General features: G+C 39.3%; 1 protein-coding gene across 2 annotated transcripts in view; it reads left to right on the top strand.

The window, feature by feature from the left end:
* Nucleotides 1-17,411, top strand: part of UNC5C (unc-5 netrin receptor C) — a 325,165-nt gene that overhangs the window by 291,081 nt on the left and 16,673 nt on the right. For both annotated transcript variants that reach the window (XM_075285567.1, XM_075285559.1), the window contains 2 exons: nucleotides 515-859; nucleotides 4,026-4,113. In XM_075285567.1, coding sequence (XP_075141668.1) covers nucleotides 515-859; nucleotides 4,026-4,113 — 433 coding nt within the window. The remainder of the gene's footprint in view (nucleotides 1-514; nucleotides 860-4,025; nucleotides 4,114-17,411) is intronic.

Here is a 17,411-nt window from a genome sequence, read left to right as displayed (position 1 = left end):
GACGTGGCACTGCAGGAGAGATATGTGTCTTGTCCCCAGTCATATAGCACATACTGTGTACATATGCATAGGAGGACATGGATTGATTGGCACAGGCTCCGTACATAGGACAGACACCACTAGGGTACCTGGGAGAGTTTACTCAAACATGAACTTGTTCCTTGTACCTTCCATCAAAGACAGATTTAGTAGACTGATTGCATTCATGTACGTTCTGTTGTAAGCCAATTCCAATCTCTTGCCTACTGTTTCTGTACCATGATATTGGACTCTGTGTGTATTCATTTATCCAACTGGTGAAGTTTCTGAGGCCAGACGACTTTAAAGGAAGAATTCTAGAAAGAACAAACAAACAAACAAACGTTGCAAATATAATTTAGTATCTAACCAGTAATTTTTCAAATTTGAAGTATTTCAAACAAATCTGCAATTGTGTAATGATATATTTCTGCACTGACATCATATTTAAGTAAATGTGTTAAGTTTCTCATCATGGTTTCCTTTGTGTCTTCAGATCTCTTGGCAATTCCTCCAGATTTAACATCTGCGGCAGCAATGTACAGAGGACCTGTTTATGCTCTGCATGATGTCTCTGACAAGATCCCAATGACCAATTCTCCTCTCCTTGACCCACTTCCTAATTTAAAAATCAAAGTATATAACTCTTCTGGTGCAATAACACCTCAAGATGATTTGTCGGACTATGCTTCTAAACTTTCTCCTCAAATTACACAGTCCTTACTGGAAAACGACACTCTAAATATGAAGAACCAAAGTCTTGCAAGGCAAACAGACCCTTCATGTACTGCGTTTGGAACCTTCAACTCACTAGGTGGACATCTTATCATTCCTAATTCAGGTAAGGAAAAGAGTATAACTGACCAAATTATGGATGATAGCAATGGCAACTACCACAAGTTGAAAATGGAAGATAGTTTCTTAAAATCATTGGTAGCAGATACTAAACATTGTCCAATTAGGATTATCTGCTGCTCTGCAATGGGCAACATGGTGGCTGAGTGGTTAGCACTGCAGCACTGGAGTCCTGGGTTCAAATCCTGCCAAGGATGACATCTGCAAGGAGTTTGTTTGTTCTCCCCATGTTTGTGTGAATTTCCTCCCACACTCCAAAGACATACTGGCAGGGAATATAGATCGTGAGCGTATATGGGACATTGTCTGTAAAGTGTTTCAGAATATGATAGTGCTATATAAGTAAGCACAATAAATAAAATAATAATACATAGTGTATACCAATATAAATACTCCTAAAACTTCCTACTGGATGGTTGTCAGAGTCCATCAATTTTTATTAAATCCACCACCGGTCTAATATTTATATGGGCTACAACAGGTCCAGTTTTATAGAGAATGGAACGTGCTAGTAGAAATCTTTAGACAAGTCAGAATTTCCAGTACAATGTATAAATGGCTGACTGACCCAGTAAAAAAAGCTAAGCCAGTCACCGTCTTGTCAGAGCCAGTACATACACTGTTGGCCAAAACTATTGGCACCCCTGCGATTCTGTCAGATAATACTCAGTTTCTTCTAGAAAATGATTACAAGCACAAACTCATTGTTATTAATATCTTCATTCATTTTGCTTGCAATGAAAAAAACACAAAAGAGAATGAAAAAAAGTCAAATCATTGATCATTTTACACAAAACTCCAAAAATGGGCCAGACAAAAGTATTGGCACCCTCAGCCTAATACTTGCTAGCACAACCTTTAGACAAAATAACTGCGAACAACCGCTTCCGGTAACCATCAATGAGTTTCTTACAATGCTCTGCTGGAATTTTAGACCATTCTTTTTTGGCAAACTGCTCCAGGTCCCTGAGATTTGAAGGGTGCCTTCTCCAAACTGCCATTTTGAGATCTCTCCACAGGTGTTCTATAAGATTCAGGTCTGGACTCATTGCTGGCCACTTTAGAAGTCTCCAGTGCTTTCTCTCAAACCATTTTCTAGTGCTTTTTGAAGTGTGTTTTGGGTCATTGTCCTGCTGGAAGACCCATGACCTCTGAGGGAGACCCAGCTTTCTCACACTGGGCCCTACATTATGCTGCAAAATTTGTTGGTAGTCTTCAGACTTCATAGTGCCATGCACACGGTCAAGCAGTCCAGTGCCAGAGGCAGCAAAGCAACCCCAAAACATCAGGGAACCTCCACCATGTTTGATTGTAGGGACCGCGTTCTTTTCTTTGAATGCCTCTTTTTTTTCCTGTAAACTCTATGTTGATGCCTTTTCCCAAAAAGCTCTACTTTTGTCTCATCTGACCAGAGAACATTCTTCCAAAACGTTTTTGGCTTTCTCAGGTAAGTTTTGGCAAACTCCAGCCTGGCTTTTTTATGTCTGTGGGTAAAAAGTGGGGTCTTCCTGGGTATCCTACCATACAGTCCCTTTTCATTCAGACGCCGACGGATAGTACGGGTTGACACTGTTGTACCCTCGGACTGCAGGGCAGCTTGAACTTGTTTGGATGTTAGTCGAGGTTCTTTATCCACCATACGCACAATCTTGTGTTGAAATCTCTTGTCAATTTTTCTTTTCCGTCCACATCTAGGGAGGGTAGCCACAGTGTCATGGGCTTTAAACTTCTTGATGACACTGCGCACGGTAGACACAGGAACATTCAGGTCTTTGGAGATGGACTTGTAGCCTTGAGATTGCTTATGCTTCCTCACAATTTTGCTTCTCAAGTCCTCAGACAGTTTTTGGTCTTCTTTCTTTTCTCCATGCTCAATGTGGTACACACAAGGACACAGGACAGAGGTTGAGTCAACTTTAATCCATTTCAACTGGCTGCAAGTGTGATTTAGTTATTGCCACCACCTGTCAGGTGTCTCAGGTAAGTAACAGGTGCTGTTAATTCCACAAATCAGAGAAGCATCACATGATTTTTCAAACAGTGCCAATACTTTTTTCCACCCCCTTTTTTATGTTTGCTGTGGAATTATATCCAATTTGGCTTTTTGACAATTCTTTTTGTGGTTTTCCATTGAAGACAAATTAAATGAAGATAATAATACCAAAGAATTTGTGATTGCAATCATTTTCTGGAAGAAAATGAGTATTATCTGACCGAATTGCAGGGGTGCCAATACTTTTGGCCAACACTGTAAAAATAGGGGATAGCTTAGCTTTTACAGTCCCGTTCACACACAGCGCTGATGATAGGACAACTGACAAAAAACCGTCGAGCTCAAACTAGATGTAAAACTCTCAGAACTTGGACTAGAGCGAACATCTGGACATTGGAGCACTATGGATAGCAAATATACATATATCAATAAGATGCAAATTTGCTAATTTTGCACTTTTAATGTTTGTTTTTTACTTGACAACCCCTTTAAAAGATAACATTCAAGACTAATTTTACCATATCAACTAATGTGAGGATCATCTGATAAGAAACTTTTCTATTAATGTGCATAGCCACCTTTAAAAATTTCCATGCAAGACATACATACATACATACATACCTTCTTTAGTATAAAATCAACAACATATATTAAACATTATGTACCGGCTGCTTTTGACAGATATAAATAAACCAAGCGGTGAACCTTGAGTGCTGACCGAAAAATAAAAAGCCATGACGGCTGTAGCTTACGTAAACCTAAAGGCATCTTTCCTTTTTTCAGATAAAACAAAAATAGTTCAAAAATGGAACTTTTCTTTATTGTTCGCTTCCATTGTGTGTGTTGTGAGAATGTAAGAGTGAATGTTTATGTCTTTAAAAAAGAAAAAAATGTTTCTTTTATAGCCCGTTCCTACCATTTCACCTTATACCAATTATTTTGCTTTTGAGAGCCATAAGTAGGACTTCAATCGCCATGGCAACATTTCTCGTCTTGGCTTTAAGGACTTAAATCCAACATTGCCCTGTAAAATGAATTCTTTTTATGGAAACATAAATGTAAGCTTGAAACATAAATTGCCTGTCTTCCCCTTACAAGTATCATTTCCTATTATTTAATTGATTTCTCTATTTGTTTCTTTTATCTTTCCATTCTTTAGGAGTGAGCTTGCTGATTCCTGCTGGGGCTGTTCCTCAGGGAAGAGTTTATGAAATGTATGTGACAGTGCACAGGAAAGAGAACATGAGGTAACTGCCTATGCTCAAATGTCTTGCTAATCTGAAAAGATCATTGCGGCAACACTGGTGGTCAATTCCTCTCAAACAAGAGCAAATCTGTGTCTTTGATGATGACTTGAAAGATTTTGTTCTACTTGTGACCTTCATGCTTTAACATTGGCCACCCATAGCTGTATTTCTATACTGGAGATTAGAGATGAGCGAACACTAAAATGTCCGAGGTTTGAAATCCAATTCAAACAGACGCACACTGTTCGACTGTTCGAACCCCATGATAGTCTATGGGGGGAAATGCTCGTTTCAGGGGTACGTAAAATTCGATAAAATTATACTTACCAAGTCCACGAGTGACGGTTGGGCTGGATTCTCCTTGAAGTCTTCTCCCGTCGCAGCGCCCCCGCGGCGTCTTCCAGCTGGAATTCACTCTGCCTAGGCATCGGGGCCTAGGTAGAGCCGACTGCGCATGCGTAGTCGGCTCTGCCCGGCCCGACACCTAAGCAGAGCCGACTGCACATGCGAGGGCATGCCCGCGCATGCGCAGTCGGCTCTGCCTAGGCCGGATGCCTGGGCAGAGTGAATTCCAGCCGGAAGACGCCGCGGGGACACTGCACGGAGAAGACTTCTAAAGGTAAGAGAAGAACCAGCGTTGATTGGCAGAATGTATAGCATTCTGCCAATCAATGCTGGTTCTGCATCAAACCTTAACTTTGAACAGCTAGTAGTGTTCGATCAAGTACGAGTATTTCGAATACTGTAGTATTCGATCAAACACCTACTCGATCGAACACTGCTTGCTCATCTCTACTGGAGATTCCTAATTGGGACAAGGGGTGTAACTTGAGGAGGTGCAGAGGGTGGAGTCGCACCGGGGCCCAGGAGTCTTAGGGGGCCCATAAGCACTGGTAGAAGTATTGAGATTGCAGCTTCCATCTGGCCTGTAAACCAAGGACACCCACAGATTACCCTAACTGCACTAAAGTGGATTAAACTCCTGTAATAATCACTATCAAGAATTCACTGTAGGGATGAGGTAGGAGGTCCTGAACAAAAGATTGCACCAGGGCCCACAAGACTTTAGCTACGCCACTGATGGGGACCAGAAGTTTAAGTCTTTGTGCACACAAACCTGGCAATTGTCGGTTTTCTAGGTATATTCTTTAACAGGTAGCACACTCACCCATCATTTCCTATGGTGTCACACGCATGCCGTTTATTATCATGGGTGGGGGGCTTGTGGGGGGCTTGGGAGCAAAACTCAGGTCACATCCTCTTCCTGTCCTTTTTGTAGCCTGGGACCACTGTGGTGATATGGGTCCATAATGGGCACAAAAACCACATGGATTCATCATGGATACCATGGACCCGCAGATGCTTACAGTTAGCCTTTTCCTGACTCTATACTCGTTCTGGCATCTGATCATGTGAAGGTGCTTCCTATAACTACAAGTTTGATAAGATCAGAAAAAAACATTAAAATAACACATTTGAGTGAGAAAGTAAAGAGTCACTGAACATTGCTACAAAGTAGCAAAAGCCAAAATACTTATAGGATTAGAAAAAAGCTTTAATCCAAAAACAATGTCACATATGTTAACAGGTTGAGTGTGATATGGAAGCTCAGCGCTATACAGTCATAACCCACAGACACTTATGGCACTGTTTCTGGATGAAGACAGCCATGTTTTTCTACAGCTACAGTATAGTATACAACCCTTTTAATATAGTTAGGTAATGTGTATTATAAACTCTTTAAGGATTTCAGTATCATTTTTCACAGGGAATGCTACTACATATAAAAAAGAAAGAAACTCTTCCCCTGTTTAACCCCTGTTGCTCCAATGACACCTCCCAGTGGCCCCTGACAGTTTTTGCTGTAGCAGTCACATGCCCCTCGCTCATGTGAATGGCATGTGACAATGCAGCCAATCTATTGACTTGGTAGTCCTGTGCCCTACATGCTACCTTATACACAAAGGTCATTGACTGGCTGTAGTAGTGACATGAGTGTATATACATATACACATGACAAAGTGAACAGAGACCAGTAAGGATCACCAGATCAGTGTTGCAAGGGAATTAAACAATCAAGTCTTTTTTTTTTTTTCATATATGACAAACATATGACATATACAAAAAAGTCACAGCACAGGGGCTATTGTGGAGTTGTGTCTGCTATACAGGAGCTCATCTGTAACACCAATAGGGTCAGTTTTTCATGGGAAGCCAATTTGCAGTTCAATTTATTTTTGGTTTGCAGAAAGAAACCAACCTGAACACACTAAGAATGTACAAGCTCCATGTAGATACTGCTCTTGGTCACAGATGATTGTTTTCTCATCCAAAATAGAAGCAGCACCATTATGTCTATGGGCACCACTAGATACTGCTAGACAACTTGTACACGAAATAGAAACAGATGTTTTTTTTCCTTGCTGAACATTTCTGTTCCCATGAGATAAAACAGCATTGTGATAAAATTCCTATAAACTGATACATGGTAACATTATACATCACCTTTAAAGTGATTAAATCCCACAATGCACTGTAAATTTCTGTGCACAGATTATGGTTGGTCTTTCGAGAGTCACCTAGCGATGCAGAGAAGGTAAAATAGAAAAAAATAAAAATAAAGGTCCACGTCTGTAAATGAAACATATGAATGTGAACAAAGGGATCTAAACTTTTGATGTCATGTGTCCATGGGAACAGAGGAATCTGAGATAGAAAAATGTTTTAAATTAATTTACACCATAGTTCACCTTCACAGTCATTGACACAATGCGCTTGATTAAAGGATTTCTTCTGACAAGACAGACTGTGCTGATGAGCGGATAGTCTGGCTATGTTCTTTTCAATCTCAAAAGGAAACCTTAAATCTCAAAGGCAGCATTGCAATTGTGTAATTCCATATACCTTTATTGTACCAATTTGTAGAATTACATCATTTTTTCAGAAAGTGGTCTATACTATATATATGTCTTGTGAGGAATACAAGTTCACAGAGTTCACAGAGTTCACGGAGACTCATTTGAACCTCAAAATCACATTGCATTAAAAAAAAAAAAAAAGCAACTTTACTTCATGTCTGACTTTTATTACCTACTAGCCTCTACCCATGACTTTGTTTGCGTGTTGTTGGTGTCGATGATCCGCCTATATTTAGCAAATTGCAGCCGTCGACGGTTTTCCTGCTTCAGCGTTTCAGCAGTTTTTAAGCTGTCCTGCTGCTGAACTTGTTCCTCGCACTGTGCCTGTGATTGTTCTGGCATCTCAGCAGCTCACTGGGACGTCATATGAATGTGTTGTTGGCGCCAATGTTCCCCTCAGCTTCGCTTAAGGAGAACTCTGTTGAATTCTGGCTACCTTCATAGCTCTCATTGTTTTAGAATTTTGCGACAAATTAGATTTTCTTTTTCCCGGCATGTTTAAAGGGGCTCTATCAATGGGAAAAGTCATTTTTATATAAGCAGATTCTTGCATAGCCTTTAGAAAGGCTATTTCACACCTGCCTTTTGTATGTAAATTGCCTCAGTAGTCTGAATAAGTAGTTTGAATAAGTCTGTTTTTATCCATATGCTAATTCGCCTTCTTCGTGCCCCGGAAGTCTCACTGTGCACTCCTCTCTACTATTCTCTATGTGTATGCACAGCAGTGGCCGCTGTGCTGATGACTCATCTCCCTGCTAGCATACACAGAGAATAGCAGACACAGACACTTCCGGTGCATGGAGAAAGCTTATTAGCATATGAATAAAAACTGACTTATTCAAAAACTACTGAGGCAAATTACATACTAAAGATACGTGTGGAATAGCCTTTCTAAAGGCTATGCAAGGATGTGCTTATATAAAAATGACTTTTCCCAATGATAGAGCCCCTTTAAAAGTAGCAAACTACCAATTTGGATTAAAGGTGTTTTCCCATACAGTTTTTCAGCAATACCTGGAGCAGATCAGATAATATGCAAATGTGCGTACACAATCCACCAAGGGTTAGCTTCGTGTTTACACAGAGAGATAACAGACCTGGCTTTATCAGAAACTGTGATAAGCTGTTGCAAGAGCAGTATAATATAGTATGTGAACATAAATTCATAACAGTCGTGAAGGCATGTCATTTACTGGGATTAAAAGCCAGCCTATGTGTTAATCCAGGTTACAAACTATCTATGTGTCAGATTTCATTCAATTCCGTTCAGCCGTTTTTGCATGAGTGACTAATAAAAATCCAAACATCCAAACTTTCACATTTATAATATTAGGAGGATAGGATTTTGTGCTGCCATTTTTTTCCCTTGACTTCCCTTGATTAGGATAGATAGATAGATAGATAGATAGATAGATAGTTTGATGATGTGAGATATGTGAAACAGATAGATATAAAACACGTGATAGATAGAATGACATAGATGAAGAAATCTTATCATAGAGCACAACAAAAGCCAGCTATTGAATGAGTTAATGTTCTGTGACACAATGGAGAAGATAAAACTAATATTGTCCAAGTTTTAGGCTGTGCAAATTTAGATGGGCCAGTCTTAAACTGCACCAGAATTTCCAAAGTGTCTGATGCTGATTGAAATCTGACAAATGTTTATATTTAGATTGTTTAATCTAACTTTATATCACTTATTAGCTGGATTACATTCCACCAAAAAAATCTGACAAAATTTTGGTGCAGTTTTGGCACATATGTTTGGTGCACGTTGCATGGAAACAAATGGTGTAAGCACCTGTGTTGCTTATTAAGCCCCACTTTTGGCTAGCCCCACTCACTTGTCAACCAAGATGCAGAAACTGTAAGAAAGTATCAAAAAACACATAGAAAATGAGGTGTATGTAATTTTTGGACTAAATCTGCAGATGACGATATAGATTGATAAATACATAGATTTGTAGACAAAAAGTCATTAACTTTCATCATCTATGCTATATGTGTTATAGTCAGTCTCCCCTTGTTTGGGTTATGAACTGCAGCCTGTCTGAGGTTTATTTGCATGTAACTATATTGGATTGGATTCATGAGCGGATACAAATTTATCACCTTCAAAAATTGGGTAAATTGAGAAGAGCGTGAAACCTAAGAAAGCAGTTTGCTAGTAAAGAGTTATTTATACAATGAATATAATAGTTAGCACTCAATGCAAAGAATACAATAGTTAGGGCAATGGTAAGTTCTAGATTGGTGGCAGTATAATATTATGTGTGTTTAAAGGGGTGTATGGTCAAATTGGAAAATCCAGAGGGGTGAAATAAAAATAAAAAGAAAGGATACTTTCCTGCTCCTCCATTGCAATGTTAGGTCCTTCGTTCCATCCATTGTTAGCACTGGTTTGGCCAGACTGAAGGGGCTCAGATTACAGATGCAGCCAAGCACTTACCTCTGCATTGACACGCTGCATCCCATTGACATATTAGCAGTGAAGTCCTCAGAACCCAATATGTGACTGTTGCGACCAGTGATTGGCTATACCGGCCAACTAAGCCCCTCCATTTCCAGCCCAGCTAGTACTGGAATGTGAAGTATTGCAGGAACTGGCGCTGCAGTGAAGGACCAGGAGTATCCCTTCTCTTTTTATTTTATCCCCCTTCCCTTTCCCAAACTGGAAAACCCTATAATGGTGTCTCACCTATAATCTCATAACCACATAACTTTCATATATTATTTTGCTCTTTCCATACGTTTCAATTGCATCTGTCCCTTTAAATAGATGTCTCAGTAACAACATTAACCGGCTGAACTTTCTCCGTATGTCTCTATTGTATAAACTGCACTCTCCCGGCTTCTTCATGTTCAGTAACAGAATTATATGCTTGGCTATTTTTGTTCGACTAGATCAATGCGGCAAATTATTATTCAAGTGGCAGTCCTGCCAAAACTTATTATTTTCATGTGACTGTGTAGTACAGACGCATTCTTCACAATGAATTGGTTTATAGACACAGTCTAATCTTCTTACATCTCATCGAAGCATATACTGCATTGGGAGCCCATCCAATAGTGAAATGTGCGACTCTAAACTTCCAGAGCTAATGTCCTTCTGACCTACTTCATTAACCACTTCTGGTAGAAGGCATTTTATACACTAGATCAGTCATTATTGGAAAGACAATATAATAGCCATATTTACAAGCTCACAACATTTCCACAATCCGGCATAGTTATTACTGGAGTTTTGTAATGGGTATAATTTATAGAATGCCACCATATTCTGGAAATTTTAGTAAAAGAAAATCTTTGATGTGTTGAGCAATCCATGCGTACCTTTATTTTACTCTTGTATACATGTATAATATATAGACATTAGGCCATGGCGAGGTACGCAATAAATGCAACAAGTAAATACTGAAATGTACTGACTCTACCAAATCAATTCTTACAACAGAGGTTGAAGATCTGGTTTATCAAATATTCCTTGCACATTTGAGAATTGTTAGCAGTTGATACACATTGGCTTTTAGGATCAACATATAGATTTTTATGGTTATTTTTGAGAAGACCTAACTCAATTGTCTTGAACTTATTCTAAGTATTGTCTTTGTAAACAATTGCCATGGGGACGTACAACTGGACCCCATGACAAGTAGGTTCTATTGGCAAAAATAGTGAGGTTAAAAACTTGTAAACTTTATTGAAAATGGTTAAAAATACATATATGTAGTGATATTACCAACGTGAGAAATTAACACCTTGGAATAATTATCCCCAGTATGTAGTATTCCACAGTATCCTACTTACTACTGAGGACTAAGGAGTCAATTGTAAAGACACACCCTTTATCATTCAGTTGATGTTCATTCAACTATGTCTGTTAAGGCCTGGTTTACATCTGTATTCGGTAATCCGTTTGGGGAGTCCACATTGGGACCCCCCCAAAAGGAATACCGAACACATTGGAAAGCGGAGAGATTATGAAAGCACACGCACCCCATAGACTATAATGGGGTCCGTGTGCTTTCTGCGCAGTGTCCGCACGCAACATGTGGACAGAAAAGTACTTCATGACCTACTTTCATGTCCGCATGACTCGTGCGGACAGCATGCAGAAATCACACAGACCTCAGTATAGTCTATGGGGTCCACGTGCTTTCATAAGCTCTCCGCTTCCCAATGCGTTTGGTATTCCATTCGGGGGTCCCCATGCGGACTCCCCGAACGGATTACCGAACGCAGATGTGAACCAGTCCTAAAACAGGATTGTGCATATTAAATATCAAGATTCACAATGTTTAATTCTAGAGGAAGATAAGCAGCTAGACATGTCTGGTAGTAACTTACTTTGCTTGACCAAACCTAACATGCCTGTGTAATGGGGAGGGGTAGGAATAGCTGTCGACAAATATTGAATGGGTATGGCCATCTTTAGACGTACAATTTTTTGTTAAGCCAAAAATATCCCGAGGGCTCTTTAACATGAATACTGTGTGTTGGATAGTGTAGGGTATTGTTATTTTAAAACTTTTTATGGTACAGTTCTTTGGATGGTATGTATTGTAGGCATTGGGAAGTTTTGATATTTAGGCATTTTATGGAGACATTATTTATAGACTACTGTATATGGCCCTTTTCACTGTGCACTGTACAATATTGTTGTATAGTTGTACACTCACCGGCCACTTTATTAGGTACACCATGCTAGTAACGGGTTGCACCCCCTTTTGCCTTCAGAACTGCCTCAATTCTTCGTGGCATAGATTCAACAAGGTGCTGGAAGCATTCCTCAGAGATTTTGGTCCATATTGACATGATGGCATCACACAGTTGCCGCAGATTTGTCGGCTGCACATCCATGATGCGAATCTCCCGTTCCACCACATCCCAAAGATGCTCTATTGGATTGAGATCTGGTGACTGTGGAGGCCATTGGAGTACAGTGAACTCATTGTCATGTTCAAGAAACCAGTCTGAGATGATTCCAGCTTTATGACATGGCGCATTATCCTGCTGAAAGTAGCCATCAGATGTTGGGTACATTGTGGTCATAAAGGGATGGACATGGTCAGCAACAATACTCAGGTAGGCTTTGGCGTTGCAATGATGCTCAATTGGTACCAAGGGGCCCAAAGAGTGCCAAGAAAATATTCCCCACACCATGACACCACCACTACCAGCCTGAACCGTTGATACAAGGCAGGATGGATCCATGCTTTCATGTTGTTAACTCCAAATTCTGACCCTACCATCCGAATGTCGCAGCAGAAATCGAGACTCATCAGACCAGGCAACGTTTTTCCAATCTTCAATTGTCCAATTTCGATGAGCTTGTGCAAATTGTAGCCTCAGTTTCCTATTCTTAGCTGAAAGGAGTGGCACCCGGTGTGGTCTTCTGCTGCTGTAGCCCATCTGCCTCAAAGTTTGACGTACTGTGCGTTCAGAGATGCTCTTCTGGCTACCTTGGTTGTAACGGGTGGCTATTTGAGTCACTGTTGCCTTTCTATCAGCTCGAACCAGTCTGGCCATTCTCCTCTGACCTCTGGCATCAACAACGCATTTCCGCCCACAGAACTGCCGCTCACTGGATGTTTTTTCTTTTTCGGACCATTCTCTGTAAACCCTAGAGATGGTTGTGCGTGAAAATCCCAGTAGATCAGCAGTTTCTGAAATACTCAGACCAGCCCTTCTGGCACCAACAACCATGCCACGTTCAAAGGCACTCAAATCACCTTTCTTCCCCATACTGATGCTCGGTTTGAACTGCAGGAGATTGTCTTGACCATGTCTACATGCCTAAATGCACTGAGTTGCCGCCATGTGATTGGCTGATTAGAAATTAAGTGTTAACGAGCAGTTGGACAGGTGTACCTAATAAAGAGGCCGGTGAGTGTATATGTATGGTTGTAATTTGGGGTTGCTGTGTATACCGTTTTCAATGAGCCAACCTTGGATCACCAACTATTGGCACTCCAGTTGCTGTTGACCTACAACTAAGGAAAGGCCATTAATATTAGAAACCCTTTAACCTTGGATGCTCTAAGAAATGAAGATTGTATTCCATGTTGTCCGGAAATGATGATCACGTTCCCTGTTGTAAGGTAGAAGCCCCTTGTGAGAAATTTCATGATATGTGGTTTAGATGGTCGGAATATTTTATAGGCATTCTTTCAGTAATTTTCAGAATAGTTGTACAACTTTTTCCTTGGCTTAGTTATTTTTTATGCATCCAATGTACTTCATAACTACAAGGGTTCAGAAATAACAGCTTTTGTACTTTGTGGCACAGACCCATTTTAGTTTTCCATTCGACCATTATTTTTATATCTCTAACTTTAGAGAAGAAATCTTTCTTTTTCATAGCATTACCTTGCTGACATTCTGTTGCGGACTCGTGTCACAGTATAATTTAATGTTCTTATTGTAATGTGTGGCTGCCACTGAATGAGATCCCTGGTGATCTTCACTTTGCAATGCTCTTGTCAAGATGGTCTCTCAAGTCTCGACTGTAGAAGTAGCGTTGAGGTCATAACAGTCTATAAAAAACATTGTTTGGATTATAACAAAGAAAGAGCCACTTGAGCTAAACAATGCCAAGAAATACACCTAAAAGTAATATGGCAAGAGGCTATTCCACTTTTATCACATGATACATCAAACAAAACGCAAAACCGAAGCCACTTCATGTGAAAAGTCTCCACAATTAGCTTTTGTTCATCTTTTTAGAAACGATAGAAAGCGATATATTCAATAGTACCATTCTAGAGATGTAACCATTGCTAGCTTTCAGTTGTCATAGGGATCACTCTCAAATTGTGTACTTTTGTGTTATATTTTGAGTATATTAAAAAGAACAAAGCGCCTTAGTTTTTCATGCTTTGCCGTTATTTTACATTGTGCCTGCACACAATAGGTCAATGAAATAGATATAACACACCACTTTTTATGGAAGATTTATTCAGTGATACAGTTCAGGATTTTCTCTGAAATATGGCCACACCATTGCACATTCTACCTGGAAGGCAGCATAGGTTCCTGTATTACTTATTTATTTCCCATTATTAATAAATTACTGATGTATTCTATGGTGCTCTAAACAGAAGGAATTCACTAGGATCACCACACGTCCTCAAAGCTGTTCTTAGACTCAATTCCCTGTACAGTAATGAAGAAAACCCAAGGAGCCAAGGAGCACACCCATGGGTTCACATACATAACAAACGCACTCTATGCATATTGATGTAGTAGGAATAAAATGCATGGGACCAGAAGTGTTAGACAATAGTTGTAACCACATAATAAACATATTCTCATGATATTGTATGAATCTGCTTGATATAAAGGAATACCCTGAATATAAACCATACTCTGTGCTATGCAGGGCCTGAAGAAGTGATTCATGTAACCTGACTCCCCTTATTGTCAAACAGGCTATTTAATGGGTCATATCTTGAGTTATATAGGAGCTATCTATAGGTGGCATTAGAGAGATAGTTTTTCTTCCTCCTTATGGCAAGGCAATTTGCATAGTTTTCCCAGAGAACATTGTCTATTAGATTCCCTATTCTATTTGGTATTTCCGCAATGAGCAAACCTGAAAATAGAAAATTAAAGAGACACCCTATGGCATGTACCCTGCATTCACTGTGTAATACAGTGTGATAGTTGTTCCATTACTTTAAATTCAGATAAGTGTAGATATAGGGAGTATAATTCCAGACACACACTTTGCAGGTGCAAAACAAAAGCAATATTAACATGCAGGGCCAGTTTTAGGCAAAGCATTGCCCTGGACAAAGTTAAATCTGGGAACCAAAGGTTACCAATAACACTGGTATTGAGTCAATTCTCAAGGCAGTGCTGCATTTCCAGGGTAGGGTCTTGAGCTCAGAGGGCAAAAAAGATTTGAAAAAAAAAAAGACTATTTTGATAAAATACCGCTATACCAGGGAGAATTATTACCACTATACAGATGACTACTGAACAAAATGTATAATATGAATACCACTTCTATCAATAATACACAATATACAAATCTCAGATATTAAAGTACCTCCAGACAATACATGGACCAAGTTTCATGGGATAACAGTGCCCATACATTTATCCTAATAAAAATCAGATCAATTTAAAAAAGAGATTTAATAATACCCCCTTTCTGCCCCACAAACAGTAATAACAAGCCCTTTTTACCTGCACACAATAATAAATGAGCACCTTCTTAGTTATTATAAATAAATAATAATCTCTGCTTATACATATTACAAAACTGTAATTCCTAATCCGTTCCTCCAGTTAGGAGGTGAATACCCTCAAACTAAAGCTCAGAGTCTGCACTTTAAGCCCATATTGATTATATATCTGTATCTTGAATATGATTTGGCAAACAGCTAAAATGCCAAAACTTAGGTCTAGAAATATTTGGACAGTGACACAACTGGATGCATTTTATGGATTTGGAGCAGAATTCAATAATTAAAACCATAGTAAATCCTTACAGGACTCCTAGCAAAGACAATGAAAGTCCTTCTGTGTACATACACTTATACAGGGAAAGCTGTCAATCACTGTTTGTGGGCAGAGTAAGCAGGACTTTCCTAGGAGTTCTACCTGGATTTACTCTGCCTTTTACTCATAAATTGGGTTGAGCCGATCTTGAGATTTCAGGATCGATTTTAAAATCCGATTTCCAATCATTTTCCAGCCGATCGCGAAGTTTGCTCGATCGCCAATCGGGATCCAATGTTTCCCAATCCCAATCGCTCAACCCTATTTATGATATATACATGAATAGGGTTGAACCGATATTGAGATAACCTCTGACCTCGATCCCCCCAGAAAAGATCGGGATCGGAATTCCGATCATGAAATTTACTCGATCGTCGATCGGAATCCGATCTTTTTCGATCAACCCTACTCATAAATCCTACTCCATATCACAAGAACCTATATATCACCCATCTTCACTTCCTAAAGTTTGATTTATATCTAAGAGTCAATGCCCAAATTACAACCTTTCTAAACTGAGCAGACTAGTAGAACACTAAAACCATTTCTCATAGTACTCAATGCTGCTTTAATAGTCAAGGACAATGAAGCCTCTCCATTTTATTATCTATATCAACATGTCAGAACATTTTGATCAGTTTTAATATTAGCCTTCAAACTTGCTCGCAAATTTTTTTTGTAGTGTCTGCATGAGTTAAGTCATGGTTGTCACACATCTCTACACGCTATTGCTCATCCATATTTGCTATGTCTACAAACATTTTTATCATTTCTCCTTAACACTGGTTAGATGACCTTTGGGATATATTGATGTTTGTGTTATGTCTGGTATGGCAGTCATAGCTTACAATTGCACAAGATACACTAGATGCTTTTTGTTCTCACTACAGTACCTAAAGGGAAAGATCCTGTGACACTAAACTATCTGGAGTCAGACAGCCATATTATCTATGGATAAATAAAGAATTAATTATGGTCTAGACAAAACAAATGACTGCAGGAATCCTAATGTATGACTCACATAGGAATAAAAGGCAACAAAATGAGAAGCCGTTTATAGGAAAGGTAGTAATTGTTAGCAAAAGAATTTCTAGACAATATCGATAAAATGTGTTCAAGAAACGCTGTGCGTATTTCGCTGAATGAAGAATGTCATACTCATGATGTTCAGCAACTACCAATCTACTTATTGCACGCTATGGTTGATATGCTTTTCTATGTACATGTCATGTTATCAATTTACAAATATAGAATGTGTTTGTCACCATCATGGACACATTCATTAAAGATGTGGTGACTTAATTATACTTATTATTCCATTACTATAATGGAGAGGGAATGCTAGTTAAACAAAAAACATGAAAAATGGGAAAAAATAGACTAAGAGTTTTACAAAAGACAGGTAATTTTCAATGAAGACAAAGAAGGCACATTGCGAAATTTAGTCTTGATGCAGCAAGACATTGAATGACAATAGAATGTCTAAACATTACGTGCATGTAAAAACATTGCAAAAAAACCTTACAAACAATGTCAACTTAGGTGTAACAAAGATTAACTAATAGGAAGAGGATAGGAGAGGGAAAGGAGTTTAGGGTATCACCCAGGCTGGACGGGTGGGTGGTGGAGGAGAACAGTAGGTCACAGTGGAAGGTGCAGGGAATCTGTGGAGAATACATATTACTCTAGGTCTAAATATATGAGTCTTAGTCTAGGTTCACATCTGCGTTCGGTTGTCCCCAAGCAGACCCCCAAACGGTAATTCCCTTAAAAAAAGCAGTAACTTGCGGAAACCCACGGACCCCATAGACTTTAATGTGGTGTGCCTGGTTTCCATCTAAAAAGGGTGAAAAATGCAGACTCTCCAAA

Source organism: Leptodactylus fuscus, chromosome 1 (assembly GCF_031893055.1).
Source record: "Leptodactylus fuscus isolate aLepFus1 chromosome 1, aLepFus1.hap2, whole genome shotgun sequence".
NCBI classification, from domain to species: domain Eukaryota; kingdom Metazoa; phylum Chordata; class Amphibia; order Anura; family Leptodactylidae; genus Leptodactylus; species Leptodactylus fuscus.
The sequence above is the reverse complement of the archived record's forward strand: the minus strand, read 5'-3'. Positions and strand labels throughout refer to the sequence as shown.